Below are 23445 nucleotides of genomic sequence, written 5' to 3'. Positions count from 1 at the left end.
GGGGGAGGTTGGATATTAGGAAAAACTTGTTCACTAGGAGGGTGGTGAAACACTGGAATGCGTTACCTAGGGAGGTGGTAGAATCTCCTTCCTTAGAGGTTTTTAAGGTCAGGCTTGACAAAGCCCTGGCTGGGATGATTTAACTGGGAATTGGTCCTGCTTCGAGCAGGGGGTTGGACTAGATGACCTTCAGGGGTCCCTTCCAACCCTGATATTCTATGATTCTATGATTCATTATACTCTACTGACTGCAATGCATCCTAAATTTTACTTGTATATTGCTCATAAAAGAAGACAATGCTCCAATTACTTAAAAATGCACAAGATTACAGAGTAATTATCATAACCCCTTTATAGATTTTATTCTATACAGATAATAAATGACCTTGTAGGAAATGGGACATCATTAGCAATTGGTAGGCTTTAACTTTTTCATCCGTTTTAACTATATGGTGCTGTAACAGTTTTTTATTTCAAGTCATCCTCAATATAAATACATTCCAAAATAATAAAAGTTAACCTGGCATTTAACATGTATATTATTGTATATGATTTGACTAACCTAGGTAATTTTGAAGTCCAATTTTGACACAATAGCTTTATTAAATTGAAGTTAAGGCTGCAGACACAAAGTTTTTAGTTTGCATTATATTTCAAAAATGCTAGGATTAAGAAAAAAAAATTAGACACAGAAAATTCAGAGTTTAGGTTGCACCCCAACAGCATGTCAGAGTAAAATAACCATGAGTAAAATTTTCAAAAAAACACCTACATGCTTTGGAAAATTTTACCCTATTACTTGAACTCTGCTTCAATAGAGAGTAAAAAAAACCCAAAAAATGAAAACTCATACTTGGAACAAAAAGAACACCACCACACAGCATTGCATTACTTGCTATTAACAAGACATCAAGAAGTACAAGTAAAGTGGTTGAAATGCTACATTAAGAACTGAACTATCTGCACAGAAGTTGCAATACACTTATTTCCAGATACACACCATTGTAGATTCACTTTCAACATTCACATCCAAACTGCCAGCTTTATATGTTCAGTGCCTGTGGACCTGGAGAAAGCCACTTCCTATGCAAAGTCAGCATGCATTCTGCTCCTCTTTAAGGCATTACACTGTAAGTTCAAATGCAGAACTATCAATTCTTAATTAACAGATTATACATTTTAACATCATGGTGTTAACACTATTTTTCAAAACTCTAGCTCTGCATACATAAATGCATGACTATCTCATATATTAAGATAGAAATGGGTAATAGTGTCATTCCTTTGTATGTAACATCTTAGAATTTGCAAATGTTGATAGTCAAAGACTGGCAACTGACCGTTCACCAACTGCTTGACAGTTCACACATAAAATTAAGTCAACAGTTTCATCATAACTGTCTTAACAAATTTGTCACACTTAAAAACAGCCAACCAAACGCAGATTTCCTTAGCCAAAGTGCTGAAACAATATTATACAATGCAAACATGACACAAAGACTGTTGTGGAAGTGCAACCTCAGCCCTGGATTTCCTGAGTTTATTGCTTTTTTGAACATTGATGTTCTTTAAAAGTAATAAACATTTAAAACATTAAGATGCACCTGCAACATTTACTATGACTTACAAGAAAGTGTATGTAACTTTCCTTCGTTTTTATAACAGTCCTAATGGGGCTAGGGAAATGTCCCCCACACCTAGCGTTACCAACTGTCTAATCGCACAAACCCAAACACCGTTACCCCACCCCTGTCCCACCCCTTCCCCAAGGCCACACCCCTGCCCCACCCCTTCTCAGAGGCTCTGACCCCACTCACTCCATCCCCCCTCCCTCCGTCGCTGTTCCCTCCCCTCAATCCTCTCCAGGCTGAGGCAGGGGGTTGGGTTGCAGGAGGACGTGCAATGTGCGGGCTCTGGGAGGGAGCTCAGGTAGGGGAGGGAGCTCATGGCTGGGACAGGGGGTTGGGGTGGGAGGAGTGAGAGATGCAAGCTCCAGGAGGGAGTTTGGGTGCAGGACAGGGTGAGTGATGCGGGCTCTAGGAGGGAGTTTGGGTGCAGGCTCTGGGCTGGGGCAGGGGGTTGGGGTGCAGGCTCCAGCCAGGTGGCACTTACCTCGGGCAGTGGCACAGCGGGGGGGAGCAGGGCTCTCTGTGAACTGCCCACGCCCACAGACACCGCCCCCACAGCTCCCATTGGCCACAGTTCCTGGCCAATGGGAGCTGTGGAGTCTGCGCTTGGGGCAGTGCATGAAGGCTCCCCCCACCAGAGGTTGCAGGGATGTGCCTGCCGCTTATGTGAGTGGTGCAGGGCCAGGACACGCAGGGAGCCCCGCTATGCCACCGGACTTTTAGCAGCCTAAAATCTCCTGGTTTGGCTTCAGTAGCCTCCGGGAGATAGAGCCCGATTCCAGAAGACTCTTGGTGAAACTGTGAGGGGTGGCAACCCTACCCACATCCTCCTTTTGGATGCATTTCTTGGTATCTTCAGGAGTAGACCCCCACTCTTGCACACCTCTTAAGATCTGCAGGAAGGTAAACCCTCTCCTGAAGATGTTGGAGTTTGTGCAGAAGAAGAAACCCCTTCCTGTAGATTTTATGAAGTCTGTGTATGTATTTGGGGGAGGGAGGGAATCAAAGAGATTGTAATGGAGCAGCACATAAGAGGGCAGAATCTTTTCTTCCATTATTTTTCTGATTCTCCTAAGGCCAACAAGCCAGGACCCCTTTAGTCTGCAAGAGCAAATCTTAATTTTTTTTTCCATATAAAAGCTTGAGTGCCCAGCCTATTTAAACCTTATCAGGGTTGACAAACCATTATTTTTAAATATCTTAATAATTGAGAGTATAATCAATACTTTTGGGGGGTTGGGAGGGTACCATGTAGCAACAAAACAGACTTTTTGAATGTTGGTGAATTCCTCTGAATTTAGGGAGACAAAACTGAAGAATACCTTGTCCACTTCAATTAAAATTTGGATGGATATATATATACATACATACATACACACCTCAGCCCCAGACATAAACTATCTTTTGAGGTGGATATTTCTGTGTGTGTGATTTATAGGTGCAGAGGGCCAAGGTGGGCTTATAATAAAAACTCAGTTTCAAACTTTTAATTATGGAGCAGTTACTACCACTCCATAATACCAATTCTCAATTCTACTTCTCTTTTTCAGAAGACCAAGCATGTGTTCAATGAAAGGGTAAGGCAGTGCAGCTCCCTCCATCTGGTCATGTCTGTAAATTAAATGTTTTATTCCCATAACTAGTAGGCTGTTCTAGAATTTGCCCAACTAGCTCAAATGTCTGGAAGCTCTCACTGAGAGATGCGAACACCAATTGTACGGTTACTTCATTATAACGAGACCTGCTGCTCCATATTGCTGTGTCTCTCTTTCTCTTCTTTTTCTCTTGCAGTGGATATTTTGTCTGTTTATCTCTGAGAGACATTTGCAAAGAAAAGATGCTCAAAAGCAGTGCACGAGATTAATTAGAGTGCTGGAGTGAAAATACTTGCAGAGCAGTAGGTCTACTTCACATTTGATAAGACCAATTATAGAATGCAATTTTACCTCTTCTTAAAGCATTCTCCCACTTTTTAACCTTATTTTAAATTGTTCCAATAATCATTGGAGCACTGTAGGTGTTCTTAGTGCTTTTACAAAAGTGTGAAAAGGCAGAGGGTCCTTCTAAAAGGATTTTAGAATGGAGATTAAATGCGATACAATGAGGGATGACAACAGGGGATGACAGACCAAAAAAGGAGGTTACAGCAAATAAAGATAATGCAGCTTGGTTGTGTATGTCTCTGGTTAGTTCAGAATTTTGAATTATTTAAAGATAAAGTTGAGCATGTGAGAAAGAATAGATGGCACTGGAATAGAGCTTGGCAGCAGAAGGTGAACCAATGTGAGTGAGTTTTGAGGACAAATTTGAAGAGTGAAGATGCTTGGTGCACTTTAGTAATGTGACTGCTCTGGCTGAGTAAAATGACCAGAGATCCAGGCATGAAAGAGAGAGAATGGGTGCGTGCAAGGGCTGAGATACAGGCAAATGCAGAATTGTGCAGACTCATAGGTGAGGGTGAACAGTTTAAATATGATATGAAATGAGACAGGGACTGATGAAAGGCTTTGAGGAAATGGATGATGCGGTTAGAGCAATATCAGGATTGGGGTAGGTCTATGCAGCATTCTGAAGCCTGTGGGCAGGGAGCCTCCCAGTCCTGGTTGACATGCTCATCTTAGCACTCTAAAAATAGCTCTGTGGACAGTGCTTTGAAGTTGTGGTTTGGACTAGAGCAACTTCAAAGTGCTGTTTACACAGTTATTTTTACAGAGTTACCGCTAACCCAAATCTCTCAACCTGGACTGGAAGGCTTACTCCCATGGGCTCCAAAATGCTATGTAGACATACCCTAAATAGCTAACTGCAGTGTGCTGGATGGACTAGAGATAGGAGAAGTGAAGCAGAAAGGCTGGAGAGGAAGAGGTTACAGAAGTACTAAAGCAAGAAATAATTGTGTGTGAACTACAGCAAGCTGAAAATTTTCTGAAGATACTTTATACTTTTCTGTCTGAAAATCCTTGTCTAAGGGAACAGAAATGTTCTGTGGGGATGGTTAATTCTAAGAAAACTTTTGTTAGAAATCAGGCAGGCAGGCAGAGAAGAAGGCATGCCAGCCACCCTAGTTTTCTGCCAGCCTGGGCACCCCTGGCTCCCAGAGCAGCTCCCGAGAAGCAGCTGCTCAGGAAGTCAGAGAACTGACTTCCTGAACACCTGCCTCCCTGTGCTACCCGACTCCATAAGATGGAGGCTTCCTGGTAGGTTAGGCAGCTGGGAGCAAGCAGAAAAATTGTTTCCGTTCTCCCCAAATGGAATTTTGTCTCCTGTGAAATATTTTGAAGTTTTGACTTTTTCCTCCCTATTCAGATTTGTGGGTTTTTTTTTAAATCTAAATTTGTTGCAGAAGAGAAATAACATTTCCCAGACAGTTCTAGTGTGAACCAAATTTTTAGCAATGGGGACAGAGATGGGCCACATTTGCAAGAGGTGTGACAGGGGTTGGCAAAAGCCCGGATGAGAAGGAAGCATGGACGACAGTCAAATTGTCAACCAGGATGGCAAAAGGAGGGGAGGGGCGCTGTCGGAGGTTGGAAAATTGAGGTGTCACATCTGAAATGTTAACGAGAGGATGTGGCTCACACATTGATTTGCTTGCTCTTTCTAGAGTCAAGTGTGGTCTACCCCAAAAGCAGCATAGAAAAAAGTGGGATGCTCAAGTTAATTCAAGCTAACGGCCCAGGAGGAAAGCCTTCACATCACCAGGACTAGCTCCTTCTACTACTTTCACTGTGTTTGCTGATGGAAGGAACTGTCCATGACCCGTAGTGACTCAATGTAACTTCCACATTACCTTGCATCGTCATAAGATACATGCTGTACAGTAACTCCACTTGTCTCGGTGAATCTAATGTATAGATACAGTGACTCTAATGCATTATATGGTATCTTGTGATATTAAGTAAAAACCCATGATAATTTGTAAGTTCCTTCAAGGCATTGCTGTACTAGGGACCTCTGGTGAAATATAATGGAATTGTTTACTAACTGACCTAGTGGAGCTTCTATTTCACCTTTCCAGAGAGGAGAGGTGTGTTTGGAGATTATGATCCTGAGTTTGGTGTACAGTAAATCCTCCAAAAAGTGTAGAGATGCCATACCTTTTGGACATTCAGTCTTTGGACATTTAGTCATTCAGTCTTGGTTACTAGTGACACACATCCTACTGGGGCAGAAACAAGAAACCTAGGACAGGGCAGTCCCAGTCTGCAACTACACAGAGTAGTGGAAAGTTTTTACCTTATTCTGTTCATAATTCTTGTTCCTAATAAAGAGTTGATCTTTACATTTGTCTGTCAGTAAGATATTACACTGAATTCAGGCCTCATAACTCATTTTCATTTTATTGTTCATATTGGAGGATACTCCATCACTAATTTGAATTTCTGTCATCCCTGATATTATGTGCTGAACTTGAGGATAAACCAAGTCTTTAGTGATGGTGGCAGAAAGAGGTGATTGATTTGTCCATATGTAACAACCGTGTCTTTAGCTTGATTATGACAGGCTTGTTCAGTTCTCAACTCCAGCTAAATTAATGGAGCTTTTTACTTTAGCTTGCCAAGTAGAAAATACGTTTTTGAGTTGAATGTCATGATTTTGGTAGTTTGTTTTGTATACTGGTGATTAACAACAAGTATTTGGTCATAGGTAACCAAAAATTCTCAATCAAGTCAAGGAGAGAGAAAGCACAAATTCTGCTGCCCAGAGTCAGTCACTATAGATGGGGTGTAATACATCTTCCCAGAACATGAACTTCTACGACACCAAAATAATATATTAGAATGCAGAAATGACAACAGCTCCAGGTATGAGGATTTGGCTTTCCTTACTGCAGGAAACAAGTGTTTGAGTGAAAACCGTACCTTCCCTTTGTACTGCTGTCTCTCAACTCATGTGGTGTACACCTTCCGGTTTGAGTGGTTTCTGGACACGTATTATTAATGATAAAAGAAACATGAAAGTAGCAGCTGTATTTCTTCAGCAAAGCAGAACAGGTCCATTTCCTAGTGAAATACGTTCACTTTTTCTAAAACAAGATTCATGGAATCATGGAATATCAGGCTTGGAAGGGACCTCAGGAGGTCATCTAGTCCAAGCCCCTGCTCAAAGCAGGACCAATCCCCTAAATGGCCACCTCAAGGATTGAACTCACAACCCTGGGTTTAGCAGGCCAGTGCTCAAACCACTGAGCTATCCCTCCCCCCTCTACTTACAGTGAAAAAAATGAAACTGAAAGACTTGTTAGTAGATACTAACTATAACAAACTGCTGTTAATCTGCGTATAGCTGTATTTATTGAAACTACCCTCAGCATCATAACACTATTTAACCTCATCTTCATCTGCAATGGGAAGAAGTGATTATTCTTCTAAATAATTTTATGTCTAAGTTGACCCAATTAAAGGCATCATATGTTCCTTGCTTTGTTTGTATAATTAATATGTATAAACACTTTGCTTACCCTTAATCTCTAATTATGATAAACTACACATCTTCATTTTTAGGCAAGCTTCTGCTCTAAGCTTTCTAAATCTCTTCTGAGTTATGAAGATAACTTTGGAAAATTGAGGGAATTAGTGGATAGGGTCCCTCTGAGAGATGTGTTAATAGTAAAAAAGAAAACCGGGAGGGCTGGCAAGTCGGAGAAACTTGATAAAAAAAGCAGAAAGACAAATTCTGTTAAAAGAGAAAAAATAAGACAAACAAGGAGGAAAAAAATCTTATATGGGTAAAAATTACATACAAAAACTGTGGTGAGCGAGATCCTGCTTCCCCTTCCACTGCTCTGTGCATGGAGGAGCCCTTCCACATGCAGAAGGGGGCCTCAACTGCCCTAGTGGCATCATTTCTCCATTTTGATCTGGTGGCATAGACTGGGAGAGTCAGGGGAGAAGCAGGAAGGTTGAGGGTTGGGATGCCCACTGTTCTCTCTCCAGCCCCACAGTGCTTACCTGGAAAAAGTTAATACAGCCCTCATAGTTGTATTATCTTTTACACATAACCAACAGATCTCACCCTGCAGTCCTAGAGGCTTCTATGACAAAGTCACTCGTAGCTTGGCTTCAGTGAAGTTGCACTGCCAATGGGGTTCTGCTGGTGGCTAGAGCAGAGTGGAAGCAGCACAGGGTATCTGCATGATTTCTTGTGGGTTTGCTAGATTCCTCTTTTCTGGAATGTTGCCTCCCTGACCAGACAATATGGGAGAATTTCTGTGAGGGCTTCCTTGTGGAAACTCCTTTCCCATGTGGCTTTAGTCCATCCTATATTAAATTTTGCACTGTATGTATAAGAAATGAAAGATGGGTAGGTCAGAATGCATGACTATATAATGGTACGTAAGCCATAATAAAGGGAAGGGACAAATATCTTGATGTCACTGCCTTAGCTACAGGAGAAGGTGTGAAGAGAAGTCAGAGTGCTACAAATCTATTTAGAAATATAAAGTTAAGGGGAAAATATGTCCTCTAGTCAATAAGACAACCTGGCTGCAGGATATCAAAACTGCTTTTCATTCTTTCTTTTCTGTTTGAAAACTGAAGTTCCTGTTTCGTTAGATCTGGATGAGCTGATCAGCCTGAGGCAATGATAAAAGGAGGGGATAAGTGGTTGCTCAAGTTGATCTGTATAAACTAATTTCACTGTACCTATAACTAAATAATTAATCCCAACCTCTCATTCATAGCAGAAGCTTTATAACTCCAGTATGGCACAGGTTATTAATAACAAGCATCATTGCATCCTCGGGCCTACAACTTCCAATGTTACTGAGTTCTAGGAAGCCAAATTACCTTCTGTAGTTCTAATGCTAGATTTGCATGAATGCAATTAGGGAAAGCTCCAGTATCCATAACGGACATTGTCAGCAATGTTAAAGTTAAGCGAGATAACATGCATACTGTGCTGTCACACACATCTTGATAATGAATGATTTTAGAGACTGCCATCAAGTTGTAATCAGATCAATAGGGTGCATGCAACTGATTGAAAGTGAAAGACACAAAGCCACTCATAATGAAATATTCTTCCTTATAGGTATATTAAATGGCCATAGCTAATGTAAAAGTAACCATGATGTAAGAGATAAAAAGGGTCAACTTCTCCCAAATTACTTTAATACCTCTGACAAAATACAGAGACCACTCAGATTTCAATAGTTGGTGGGTTTTGGAAAACTGTCAGTTCATCAAAGAGAGACATTAACATTTTGTGTATGCAGCCAACAACTAATACATCATTACCTATAGGATTTAAAAGGGGAAATATTTTGTGGTAATCAACGTAAGTGGTGGTTTGGGGTGCAGGGTGCTTTTGTATGTTTCGTTGTTTTTAAACATAGTAATCGTCAGCAGTGGAGCCTTACTGGTCTAAAGAGCCCATCATTACTAGGCAAACTAATGATGAGATTCAGCAGCATGAACAATATTAATCCAGGGGGTGTTTTGATAAATTTTAGTTCAACAACGGAGCCAGAAAATCACTAATTACAAAATGCTTAGAGAAATATTTATTATAAATATGTTAACTGCCAAACTTACCTAAAGGTACTTTGCCACTTCAAGTGAATCATGCTTTTGGCGAGTTTGCAAATGCCAGAGTAGCATATATAATTTGTTGCACTTCAATTACTTATAAGGAGGAAACAGACTTCATATTTCTCATTTCAGTGATTTTTTTTACAATCTGAGACTCACCTTAAAAAGTGTTTCCTTTTATTTTGCGGTGGTTCTTAAAAAGTTGCCCATGTATAAAAGCTAGGGGGAAAAAAAGGATTGCAACAGGTGTTGCAATGGAGTTAATGAACTCATCTCACCTCTGACATCTGGGTTCATATCCAGACTGTAGGAGTCGCCATTTTCCAGCAGTTACCACACGGGAAGTAACAGATTTAAATGGTGGAGATCTGTGGTAATGGTGTGGTAACAGCTGCCAAATGATGACTCTTGTAATGGCTTCTACTGTACTTTTGTTCCATCAAGCTATTTCACACTTAATATTAAGGCCTTTATTCTTTTGACATGAAGCATCAAGACAAATCAGGCAAAACAAAAGAATCATAACTAAGTGAGAACCATGCCATTTTATTAGATTAGTATTATGAACTTGTGATACTAGACAATTTGGGGGGCGATTTTAACATAGGGCCTGATTCTCTGGGGTGATGCAAGACCTTCAGCTTACATTGGGAGTTGAGAGTGCTCAGCACTAGGCTATAATTTATCTTTAGTATCCTGTCTCGAATGGCTTATAAAATAAATAGCAACTGCCTTGTAATTCTTGGTTTTTGTTTATATGTGACCTAGCCACTCAGACAGTTATAGCTAAACACCATGTTTTATGGATGCAATTATGTATAACACATTTCCCAATATACTCTCAAATACATTTTTGCCTGTTGCTTAATTAGCAAGGTGTTCTCCACAAATATTAGAAAGATATATGGTGTACAAAATTTATTAGACACCTACTAATAAAAGGAAGTCAGCCTGTTGCTTACTAGTAGAGGGCGCTCTGAAAAGAATAATTGCACTTTTAATTTTTTCTTGTCATTCTTTCATGTGGTCTTAATCATTTGCTTATAGTTGGTTGAAACAAAAAGTTCTAATATTAATCAAGGTACTCTCCCTTACAGAATTTAAAGAGATGTACTTACCATGTACAATCAGGACATACTCTGTGCTGTTTTGGCCAATAGGGTTTGTTGCTTCACATCGATATGTACCATTGTCCGTTTTGTTTAGGAAACTAATTCTTAGGTCCCTACCATTGACAACCATTCTCTCTGGGTCTGGTAGTTCTCCGCCATCCTTTGTCCACAATACTGGTTCCGGCCTATTGGATCCAAATCAACAAATTGTATCAGTTGTAAGTAACACATACCGTAGCATATAAAACACTCAGACAACAGCATTAGAGATAGGTGAGCAGAGGGAGGCACCATTTATCAGCTACCAAGGAATATCCATCAATTACTTGAATTTTTGGTATTGCATGTATATTGGACACCAAGCACTGTCTTCTAGATTACTTTGAAAGTGATACCGTCACATCAGCCAATCCATGTGTTCAAATGAGATGCCACTCCAGAGAGGGTGGTACTTATAATAATACACGTGCAACATTACTATGCAAAGGGTAGTCTGGGTAGGTAAGTGTGCCCCTAGTAAACTGGTACTACACCCACATGTTCAAAAATATAACCATAGGTGGTTATGATACACTAATCATAAAAACCCCAGTATGTTTGTCTTTCCCAATGGCTAAGTGACCCAGCAGCTCTTCATAAAGGGAAAGAAGGTAAGTCCCTGTGAGAATATGAAGGGTTGTCAGGACATTATGGGGAGTCATCAGATGAGGGAATGAGAAACCACAAAGAATGTGAGGAGGGCATTTGGACATTCAAGTGAGTTATGACAAAATGATTCTGGAAGAAAATCTTAAGTTTGGAGAAGTGGTTGGATGTTCAAATTGCTTGGACAACACACATTAATCCCAAGTGGACTTTACTGTGTTTAGTGAGTTTCCTGAACCAACCATAACCATCTCTAATTGGCATGTTTTAATCTAAATTTGGTTTTGTAGAGAAGTTTTGCCAGAAGCCAAAATAAACCCCCCACCCCACCACCAACTCATATGTTAAAAGCATGACACTTCTATCATCACTAAACATTGGTAGTTTAGGAACAATTGTCCTACTTCTTGGAAAAAAAGCAGTAATCATTAGCAAAGTTAGCAGAAATAAATGTTTCCCTAATGTTTTATCAGATGGACATAGCAAGGTTGGGGAATTATCTTCGCAAAGAGGCTGAGAAATCTAAATAGAGCAAAAGAGATTAAGATAATGTGGCCCTGTTAACATTTTTTCTTTAATTGCCACCATAGTACATCTTGAGAGTTGTAGTCCATCTAGGGACCTCAGCACCCAGAGGAGAAAGGGGACATGAGGTGCCTGAAATACAGCTGACAAGGCACCGTGGTGGCATTTTCTAATTGACTATTTCAGTTTTCAGCTGAAACTTTCAGTTTTTGATTCCATCCTAAGAAGCTGAAATTTCCCACAGGGGGAAAAGAAAAATGACCGATTTTTCAGCCTAAAATCACCTGGGTGGAATTGCAAACGAGGAGTTATAAATATCTTTATGATGGGCAAGTGTAGGGATGAGAGGTTTGCTTGCTGAATACTGAACAGCTAGAGACCAGATTTACCTGAGGATCTGAGGTGCTAATCAATAAACCAAGATGTACCTCATAGACCATTCACCATGTTGAACATGCATCTGATTATATGAACCAAGTCTAAGGAAACAGACAAACCAGAGCAACGGTTACCATCCCAACCAAGATGGTAAGGAACAAAGCGGAAAGGAGAAACTGCAGCTTTGCATTCATTCCTAGCAACTTTCATGTTGCCATTTGACACCTGACTCCCCACTAGAGAGTATCCAGGCTGCCTACAGTAAGTGAGACATCCCTAATGATGAAGGTGTTTAAATATGCAGTCAGTTTCCACTTCTTCATGAATATCTGTGTGTGCAACATCATAGCTGTTTCCAAACCAATGAATTATGGTTGTGCTGATGATATTCAGTACGTTTGTATGTTATAGGCCAAAGTCGACACTCCTTCACTCAGGTGAATACCTAGAGTGAACCCAATTAATCAAGAATCATTCCAAACTTGTACTTATGTACCTGGGAGCAGAATTTGGCCTTTTATGTTTTAATTTTCATGTCAATACATTTAGCTATATGACCAAATAATTAAGCAAAATAAAATAGCTGTTAGGAATTCAGCATTTAGGGATTGAGTTTTGCTGAGCACCACAAGGCCTAACTTTCAGAAAATCGCTGGGATTTACAAAGCCTAAAAGTTTGGCACCTCTCCTCCCTATAGAATGAATGGGGAGAGATAGGTGCCTATCTCCCCAAGAGGGTCACAGCTCGTCTTAACATTCTGCCATTGGCTAGTTTAGGTAGCTCCATGCTCAGCATGCTGCGTTTTGTGAATCCCATTTTTAGGCAACTAAGTCCAGGCTGCAGGGAGGCACCTATCTCCACAGCCATGAACCCTCTGCTGGAGTTAAGTGACTCTTGTAAGAAGTGATGATGATGGAGAAGCACCCTCATAACATTTAGTTCAGTGACTAGTGTACACTTCCAGGGTGTGGGAGATCCTCTGCATGAACAGGAGAAGGGATTTGCACAGGGATCTGCCACCTCTCAGGGGAATGCCCCAGCTTCTGGGTTATGGGATATTCTGAGGTGAGTCTCTCTCAGTTGCTCCTGTTGAAACTGTCCCACTTTGGATAAATAATTAAACAGTCACTGGGACAGAGAATGAGTGTGAGAATGATGCCATAGCCTGATGGGTAGGGCACTCACCTTGGAGGTGGGAGACTGAGGATTCAGTATCCCTACTCCAATGACTCTTTGACTATTTATCCAAAGCTCCACTCCCCTATTCTTTTTTTGTCAAGTTAGGCGGGCTCTGAACATGCCTACCAGATTGGGCCCACAGGTGAGTTAGTTGGAGAAGCACCTATCTATCTTCCCCCAGTTCATGGATCATTAATGTGTATGCTCAGAAGCACAGGCACCAAGGGAACTTAGGCCCCAAATGAGTTTAGGTGCCTAGTGTTAGGTGGCAGATGGGGGGGGGGGAGGGAATTGTGAATAGCAGTGTCACCTAAACCTGGGACAGTAAGGTACGTAAATCCCATTATGAATCTACTCATAGACCCCCAGTTCAGCAAACCACGATTCAAGAAATCACCGAAATTCTTAACTTTAGACTTAAGCTTAAATCTTACTGGCTTTACTGAGGTTTAAGAACAGAAGCTATATTGCTTTCCTGAAAAGTGATGGATTTAAGCATAGGCTTAAGTACTTTGCTGAATTGTGGCTTCAGGTCGGGCATATAAGAATACAATCCCATGAAGGGCAAGGACATGATTTTCTTTAGATTGCACTGCAAGTATAAGTGACATGATGTTTGCTGTCGTATACTATTGATCACTATGTTGATTTTTGTTTTAAACAACTTCTTCATGAAAATCTCCACCTAATTTAGTAGCAGGGGCATCATTTCAAAAACATTCTAGGGGTAGGGGCAATGTTGTGTCAGCATTCCCGCTTCTGCCTCCCCGCTGAGACTGCAGCTGCTCGTGGGGGCAGGATGAGTTAGCGAGCTGATTTTATCCCGGAGTAAGGTGGGATGCTGGTCATATCCCGGGGAGTAAGAGGTGGGCTCTGGGAAGGGATTGGGGCCTGGCTTGCTCCACACAAGTTCAACCCAGGCTGCTGTTGCTGCTTTCTGTCCTGCCAGTGAGGAGAGCAGTGCTGATAAGCTGGCACTTAAGAGCTCTGGCCCATCCTGCCCCATTTCATAGCAGCCCTTTCAGGCCCAGGGCAGACACCTGGCAAGGAGCTATGAAAATTCAGGATAGGGAGTAGGACAAATGCCCCCTAACCCATAGCAAAGAGCATTTCCTGTTTCGTGGAACTTAAATGATTTGTGCTCTTTATGAGAAAATAAAGATTTTTTGGTATTAACCGTAGTAATTACCCTTGTGATAGTTTGCTGAAGTCTTGTTTAATATGATTTGGATTTACTATCCAGATCAACTGCTCAGTGGGACACTCATTCAAAAAAGCACTGGAGCACATGCTTAAATTCATCCTTATTCAGGAAATCACATAAGAATGTGCTTAATTTTAAGCACATGCTTAAGTACCATTGACTTTAATGGGTATTAAACATGTGCTTTAAGTGAAGTGGGTGCTTCAGCACCCTTACTTAATGAGGAAACTAAATATACAGGGCCTAAATATACAAACAAATATATTTCTATCCCTTATGTTAATATACACAGTAATACAGGGAATTCTCGGACTTCACGACGCCTGACTTAGGTCGGATGTAACTTATGACGCTTTTCAATTGATTGCCTGTTTTGCCCCTACGATGCTTGTTTCACCCTTAGGTCGCTTGATTTGCATAAAGTTCGCTTGAAATCATTTCCTGGTTGCGTTATACTGGTATGGAGCTGGAAGGGGTCGCTTCTGATAGGCTTCAACACAGCAAGGTAGCTTTTTGCTAATTGGGGTTGCCAATTATTTTTGATTGGCTGAGCCCGGGGCCGGGAGCCAATCAGAATGCTTGATCAGTGACTGGCTGAGGCTGGTTTTCGGAGCTTGTATTGCTGGCATTCTGAGCAGCATATGTGAGTTTATATGATTACTTGAATGCTGTTTACAAAATACAGTGTACAGTAAATACTTTGATGTTGTAACATTAGTCATCTATAATTCATTTAGTATAAAAATCTGGGTTATTGTGAGGAAAATAGCATACCAATCTCCCCTTCATACCATTGATTCCTTTGGGAAAAGCGCTTTCATCTTACATCACAATTCTGAGGAATGAATTGTGTCTTGAGTCCAAGAACTCCCTGTATAATAGCCTTTATATGTAAATGACCAGCCTGTCCCAATATGTAAAGGAAAAGTGTGGAAATCTGATTTGTCATAATTTGCTAACAAAGGTTGATCAGTACAATTTTTTAATCACACTCCTCATTGCTTCTCATTTACTAATTTACTGAGAGGTTACATTCCCAAGAGCAGGAACTCCGAAGTGTTTCTGCCAGAATGTACATCACTGCTTTCATAAAATGCATTTTTAAGCAGTTTCTTTACAACAATAATTTACAGAAGTAAAAATCTTAATTTAAATTAGACAGAAAACCCATAGGACCACAAATAGCCATCAAGTGAATGGTTGGCTACATTTACCTCCAGGGACCTTATTATGTCTTAATAAATAGTGTTTATACAATTCATTAGAGAGCCAAGAGTGAATTATTATAATCTTGTATTGACAAGGTGGCTACATTTTTTTTTATGTTGGATGATGTTCCAAGCAGAGGGACCCTCTTTCCCAGTAAATACTTTGTGAGGGGGGAATATGCCCAATTTGAGGACACATTTAATATTCCATAGTATCAGACAAACATATACTCCCAATACTGTGCATATATAGAAAAAATATATAGGGTACTGTCAGGGTTCCCTCCTCACTCTGAACTCTAGGTTACAGATGTGGGGACCCGCATGAGAGACCCCCTAAGCTTATTTCTACCAGCTTAGGTTAAAAACTCCCCAAGGCACAAATTCTCCCTTGTAACTTGGATTAGGTAATATTGCCACCACCAAGCGATTTAGACAAACTCAGGGAAAGGACCACTTGGAGTTCCTACTCTCCCTTATTATCCCCCCCAAGCTCTGACACCCCCTTTCCTGGGGAGGCTTGAGAACAAACAAGATGAGCACAGACCAAACTCGGGTTTTTTTAGGACACTAAAAAAAACAAATCAGATTCTAAAAGAAACAGAACTTTATTAGAAAGAGAAAAGGTAAAATAAGCACCTCTGTAAATTTAGAATGGAAGATAATCTTACAGGGCAATCAGATTCAAAAACACAGAGGATTTCCCTCTGGGCCAAACTTTAAAGTTACAAAAAGAAAACCAGGAAAAACCTTCCTCTCAGCACAGAGAAAATCACAAGACAAAACAAAAATAAGCTAATGCATTCCCTTGCTAGTACTTACTGATTCTAATGGAGTTGGATTGCTTGCTTTCTTGATCTATGTCCAACAAGCACACAGGACAGACAGACCAAAACCTTTCCCCCACCCCAGATTTGAAAGTATCTTGTCCCCTTATTGGTCCTTTTGGTTAGGTGCCAGCCAGGTTACCTGAGCTTCTTAACCCTTTACAGGTAAAAGCATTTTGTGCCTCTGGCCAGGAGGGATTTTATAGTACTATATACAGGAAGGTTGTTACCATTCCCTTTATATTTATGACAGGTACACTACATAATTTTAGCACATTTGAACAGGTTTGGGAATGAATTAGCTGATGTGATGCTGACCATGGCAATGTAGTTATTGTAGACCAGGACAAATAGTGTTCATCACTGTGCCAGCTACTTGTGATTACTTGCGCTACATTAATGGTTTAATCACAATTAACTGATATGATGCTGAGAACAATGTGTTCTAATGAACAATAGCCAAATACGGGGGGTGTAAATATGTCAGCTAACCCAGTGGTCCCCAAGCTTTTCAGGGTCATGTCCCCCCTTACCCTGCATGAGGCTGGGAGTGGGGCCGCGGTTTCGGGGCTGGGGGATTCAGACAGAGATAACGGGGCCAAGGCTGGAGCCGCAGCTGCAGGGAAGCCGGGGCCAGGTGCAGAGCTCCAGTTGGGCTGTGGTCAGGAGCCGAGGCCCTGGGTGTGGGGACAGGGCCCAACCAGAGCTGGGAACAGATTGGGGCTGGGTGGCACAGTTTGGGGACCTCTGTTTTAACATTTTGTCATGTAGACAAGCCCTTTCAAGGTTTACAAACATCTGCAAAGACTGAAAGCTTTGCGTTCAACAGTTACCTCATAAATGAATTCAACAGAAGACACCTTGTTTGTTATACATAGAGTAGATTCAATTAATATGACTGTATAAAAAAGGATTTTGTTTAAAGCAAAGCCAGGCGTATTTGCAACAAAATAACCAAGATACGATAAAGTATTAGATAAAGGAATATCATGGTCTAGGCCAGGGGTCGGCAACCTTTCAGAAGTGGTGTGCCGAGTCTTCATTTATTCACTTTAATTTAAGGTTTTGCGTGCCAGTAATACATTTTAACGTTTTTTTAGAAGGTCTCTCTCTATAAGTCTATATATTATATAATTAAACTATTGTCGTATGTAAACAAGGTTTTCAAAATGTTTAAGAAGTGTCATTTAAAATTCAATTAAAATGCTGATCTTACGCTGCCGGCCCGCTCAGCCCACTGCCAGCCTGTATGAGTTGGAATGTCACACACTTCAAGCCAGGGTGTGCAGCAGAACCCCCAGCACCCATAGTTCCAGCATCTATGGATAGTAGGCTTGAATATTTTAGGATAAAATGTTGACAAATGCTTAAGCGTGAACTTGTCTTTGCAATGAATTGATGTATACGATAATTAGTTGAAATCATTAATGTACTAACCTAAACATCATTAGGGTAGGAGGTTAGATATGGACAAGGGAGGCTAAGCATTTGAATTAATATTCATGACAGTCCCTAGGCCATATAATAGGACAGACTATCATATAAGAGACAGATCTGGACCAAGGGATGCATTGGCCCTGCCAGAAACAGGCTGGACCTTAGTTTCTTACACCCAGATCCCCAAGGAAGGGTGCAAGTATATGAGCACAGTTACAAAATGTCACCTTAACTCTGTATTTATGCTGTCTTTTTATGTGGTTTGACGCTTTTCTGTCTTTACTAATTGTGCTAATAAAAGTGGTTAAAACTTTGCTTTGCCCTCAATGAACGTCACCGTTGTGCATACTGAGGTTCCCAACCAGATATTAAACTTAATAACCTTGATTCTGTTGTGCTGGACTAAAATCCTACAATCCCCCAGCTCTTTAAATTAGAATTAATTGGAAATCAATAATAATAACCACTAAATAATCGGATAACCGTGTACATGGACAAACAAAGATTACAGGTATTCTTACTTCAGGAGGCATTTGCAGTAAAGCCTGTTTGATCCAACATGTGCAATTGTGCAGACACAAAGCAAAGAGCTCTGTGATCTGAGCTCAGCATCTGCTATAATCAAGGTGCCTGTGAAGACCCTGAAATTGGCATCAGATCTAACTCCAGTGCCTGTACATAATCAGGACACAGGGCATCAGATCTGTTGAAACAAAAAGCCTATTAGGTTCTCATAGACTCAGACATTAAGGTCAGAAGGGACTATTATGATCATCTAGTCTGATCTCCTGCACAATGCAGGCCACAGAATCTCATCCACCCACTCCTGCACTAAACCTCTCACCTATGTCTGAGCTATTGAAGTCCTCAAATCATGGTTTAAAGACTTCAAGGTGCAGAGAGTCCTCCAGCAAGTGACCCATGCCCCATGCTACAGAGGAAGGCAAAAAACCCCCAGGGCCTCTTCCAATCTGCCCTGGAGGAAAATTCCTTCCTTACCCAAATATGGCGATCAGCTGAACCCTGAGCATGTGGGCAAGATTCACCAGCCAGATACCCAGGAAAGAATTCTCTGTAGTAACTCAGATCCCACCCCATCTAACATCCCATCACAGGCCATTGGGCCTATTTACCATGAATAGTTAAAGATCAATTAATTGCCAAAATCATGTTATCCCATCATACCATCTCCTCCATAAACTTATCGAGTTTAATCTTGAAGCCAGACAGGTCTTTTGCCCCCACTGCTTCCCTTGGAAGGTCATTCCAGAACTTCACTCCCTGGGGATTGGTCTTGCTTTGAGCAGGGGGTTGGACTAGATGACCTCCTGAGGTCCCTTCCAACCCTGATATTCTATGATGGTTAGAAATTTCAAGTCTAAATTTCAAGTCTAATTTCAAGTCTAAATTTCCCGATGGCCAGTTTATATCCATTTGTTCTTGTGTCCACATTGGTACTGAGCTTAAATAATTCCTCTCCCTCTCCGGTATTTATCCCTCTGATATATTTATAGAGAGCAATCCTATCTCCCCTCAGCCTTCTTTTGGTTAGGCTAAACAAGCCAAGCTCCTTAAGCCTCCTTTCATAAGACAGGTTTTCCATTCCTTGGATCATCCTAGTAGCCCTTCTCTGTACCTGTTCCAGTTTGAATTCATCCTTCTTAAACATGGGAGACCAGAACTGCAGACAGTATTCCAGGTGAGGTCTCACCAGTGCCTTGTATAACCTCCTTATCTCTACTGGAAATACCTCGCCTGATGCATCCCAAGACCGCATTAGCTTTTTTCATGGCCATATCACATTGGCGGCTCACAGTAATCCTGTGATCAACGAATACTCCAAGGTCCTTCTCCTCCTCCATTACTTCTAATTGATGCGTCCCCAGCTTATAACCAAAATTCTTGTTAATAATCCCTAAATGCATGACCTTACACTTCTCACTATTAAATTTCATCCTATTACTATTACTCCAGTTTACAAGGTCATCCAGATCCTCCTGTATGATATCCCAGTCCTTCTCTAAGTTGGCAATACCTCCCAGCTTTGTATCATCCACAAACTTTATTAGCACACTCCCACATTTTGGGCCGAGGTCAGTAATAAAAAGATTCAATAAGATTGGTCCCAAAACCGATCCCTGAGGAACTCCACTGGTAACCTCCCTCCAGCCTGATAGTTCATCTTTCAATATGACCTGCGGTAGTCTCCCTTTTAACCAATTCCTTATCCACCTTTCAATTTTCATATTGATCCCCATCTTTTCCAATTTAGCTAATAATTCCCTATGTGGGAACACCTTACTGAAATCTAGATAAATTAGATCCACTGCATTTTCTTTGTCTAAAAAATCTGTTACTTTCTTCTAGAAGGAGATCAATCTGGTTTGGCATGATCTATCTTTTGTAAAACTGGCACCAGATTCAAGGGCACAGCCACATGAGAGGCCATCTGATTTGTCTGTTGCAGCAATGAAGATGATGGTTAAGGAAAGGATGGCCACTGTCATTAGGTCCAGAACCCAGAGGGATCCCAGACTTAAAGTAAAAGCAGTCTACTGGGAGAAATTTAAACAAAATACTATGCCACCAGTTTCAAAAACAAGAATGCTTCCTGGTTCTGGTAGTATCTCTGATCACATCAATTACAGCTCTGAGGCTGGATCCGTATTCAGAGGCGAAGCAAAATAGACCTAAACAACTCAGAGGCACTGACTCCAAAGATGGAATATACTCCTGGATATAGAGTCCTTATCCTGGTTATGAAATGGCACCAGAGAGTGTACAGTGGCAAGAGTTGCCTTCTTGGGCTGCATGACCCTACTGGCATACATCAAGGGAATTTACGGAGTCTCCTATGTGCGGTATTGAACCTCGCCCCACCACACACACACACACACACGCCTTAGGAAGGATCAAGGTTGCTTTCAAACAACAGATCTGAGCTTCCCAGACCAGTCTCCCTGTCCTGCCTTCAGGGATTATCCTCCTACAGTGATCCCGATACTCAATCCAAAGAGGAAAAGAGAGTTAGCTGTACAGAGGAGTTGCCAGCAACTAGAGACCGACTCATCTCCTAATAAAAATATCAGAATAACTTCTGCTTCCTCTCCTCCAGAGTACGCTCTGCAATTTCATGAAATGGTAGATGGCAGTGACTTCACAACTGCCCTCTGTGGCAATGAAAGAATCCCCCTATCCAGTTTGACATTTTTGAGGCCCCTTCCAGGAGTAAAGTTTCTTTGCCCATATTGAATGGATTGTTGCAACCTGCCAAATCTTTTTAGTATAGCCTAGCTTCTTATTAGTCCATTTCCAAAAAGGCTGATATATACCTCTTACCTTGTGAGGCTTTTTCTTATTTTTATATGCATCCCAGCCCTAACTCTTTAATTATAGCAGCTGCTATCAAGAAGATATAGACATGAACAAGCACATTCCACCCCATGGAGGATAAAAAAGGGGATGCAATAAGAAGAAAAGTGTTTACTTTGTCCTCCCTTGGTATTAGGGTAGCCAACTATCAGGTGGTTCACCTATAGGAAAAGATGACCTAGTACTAGCTGAAGATCAACATAAAGGATAATGCCATTTTAACAGAGGTCCAGAACATAGAAAAACATGGTTTTAGGGCTTAATTTGATGCTTTGATTCTTTGGTCAGAGCAGTAGTATATGCTATTACTTTAAGAAGGCATGCCTGTGGTTTAGTTCATCTAAAGAAACTAAATTTAAAGTAGAGGACCTCTCCATTGAAGGGTTGATTTATTTAATAATAAAACAGACAAGCTTTGGAGAAGCTAAAGAATATGGGGTCTAATGCAAAACCCCTTGTTTAATTCTTTCTGGCAGGAGTAGAAATTCTGCCTCTGCATTTAGCTACCACAGGTAATTTTACCCTCCATTGTCTTCCTCAGACTATTTTTCTCAGAGGCAACAGTTAAGCCAGTGGGAAGTCTTTTTTGTCCACACACAAAAGGAAACACTCTTCCTTATCTTTTGGGACACTTAGGCTTCAATTCTGGAGTAAGTGTTAGGAGCTGCAAATCAATTTATACCAGTCCTCCCCACCCTTTAATGGGGAACAAGCTGCCTCACTTTATCAACAAATGTAAAGTGAAAGTTCTAGAAAAAAGGGTATAATTCAATACCCTGTCTTCATCCAACCTTCCCTATTCGGGGATCCCTCTCAGGAGAGCATGCCAGAGGTGCAGTCGTCCTACTCCCAGGAGCTATAGAAGAGGTTTTGAGAGAATTCTGGGATTGGAGTTTTTTATTCAAGACACTTCCTCATAATAAAGAGCAACACTGGACTTCGTCCAATTCTATATTTAAGAAAGCTCAAAAGCTCAACACCTTTACCAGAAAATTCTAATTCCACTTGTTGAAACTAGCGTCCATTATTGTCTTCCTCTCTTCCCTAGATTGATTAGCAGCTCTTGATCACAAGGATGCTTGTTTTCATATAGCTATAAGACCAAGCAGGGCTTTGGAGCTGTGCTCTGACTCCAGTCCAGCTCCAGGCAAAAACCTACAGTTTCACCGCTCCGGAGCTGCTCTGCATTCCGGCTCCGGGCTCCGCTCCAAAGCCCTGGGGCCAAGTCATCGGAAATACCTCCATTTTATGGTGGGCCAGAGACATTTTCAATACAGGAGGTCCAGAGGCTCTAGAAAGTACCTCACAGCAGTAGCAGCTCATTTAAGGCAGCAGGGCTTGTTCATCTAATTATATTGAGGTGGCTGGATGCTAAAACTGACAAGGGACATTCAGTATACAATACCCCTCTCCAAAGACCTGGGTCTTAATAAACATGACTACTTTACATTTATGTCCCACTCAGAGGGTCCCATTCATAGGAGCAATTAAAGACTCAGATCTGCCAGAAAAGCTCTGTCCTGCAGACAGATTTCCAAGACTTCACACAACTATAAGGATACTGCATGAACAGTATACTGAGTAGGCAGTGATGTATTTTTCTAGAGCTTATGAACTTAATGGCACCAGAAGTGTGTATTACAGCATCACTTACCTCAGAATGAGGATTCTATAGCACTGGTTGGCAGTAAACTACAGATCCAGTAGAGTAAGAGTGCAGAAAATTATACCAGAGAATGTACTGAATTCCTTGTCATGGTGGACTCAGAGCAAATACTCTAAGAGGGAAATTATTCAATTATCCAGCTACATCAATGACAATCACTTTGGAAGCATTCAGCAATGGCTGGGGAGGTCGTTTAAACTCTTTAAGTTTGAGGACATTGGAACTCTCAGGAGAAGATAATTTCCTATAAATTTATTAGAGCTGAGGGAGGTTTATCTGGCTCTCAGATCTTTTCTTCTTCGTATCAAAGGAAAGGCAGTTCACGTGGCAATGGACAATACAACTGACATGTACTAGGTCAACAAGTCAGGAGGAGCTCACTTGTCCCAGTTATATAGTGAAGCAATCAAGTTATAGAATTGGATGTATAACATTTATGCCTTCCTTTCTTGACTGGTGCAGAGCTACTATGACTTGGCAGATCAACTGAACAGAGATATAACACAGGTACATGAGTGGTCAATAAATAAAAAAAGGGATACGCAAGATCTTCAACATCTGACGTCTTCCTGATATAGACCTATGAGTTGTGACTGCCTGCAAAAAGTGTTGCCTATCATCTTCAAGGGTAGGATAAGACATTAATTCCATATTGGCTATCTTTCTGCTGAACTGGGGAAAGAGTCTGCTGTACGCTTTTCCCCCTTCCCATTGATACACAAGATAGTAAG

At 41.1% G+C, this 23445-nt stretch overlaps 1 protein-coding gene across 3 annotated transcripts in view; it reads right to left on the bottom strand.

Moving 5' to 3' along the window:
• CADM2 (cell adhesion molecule 2) overlaps positions 1 to 23445 on the bottom strand; it is a 1057057-nt gene that overhangs the window by 82934 nt on the left and 950678 nt on the right. For all 3 annotated transcript variants that reach the window (XM_048868916.2, XM_048868926.2, XM_048868936.2), the window contains one exon: positions 10279 to 10457. In XM_048868916.2, coding sequence (XP_048724873.1) covers positions 10279 to 10457 — 179 coding nt within the window. The remainder of the gene's footprint in view (positions 1 to 10278; positions 10458 to 23445) is intronic.

This window comes from Caretta caretta, chromosome 1, assembly GCF_965140235.1.
Source record: "Caretta caretta isolate rCarCar2 chromosome 1, rCarCar1.hap1, whole genome shotgun sequence".
NCBI classification, from domain to species: domain Eukaryota; kingdom Metazoa; phylum Chordata; order Testudines; family Cheloniidae; genus Caretta; species Caretta caretta.
Note: the sequence above shows the minus strand (reverse complement) of the source record. Positions and strands in the feature narration are given on the sequence as shown.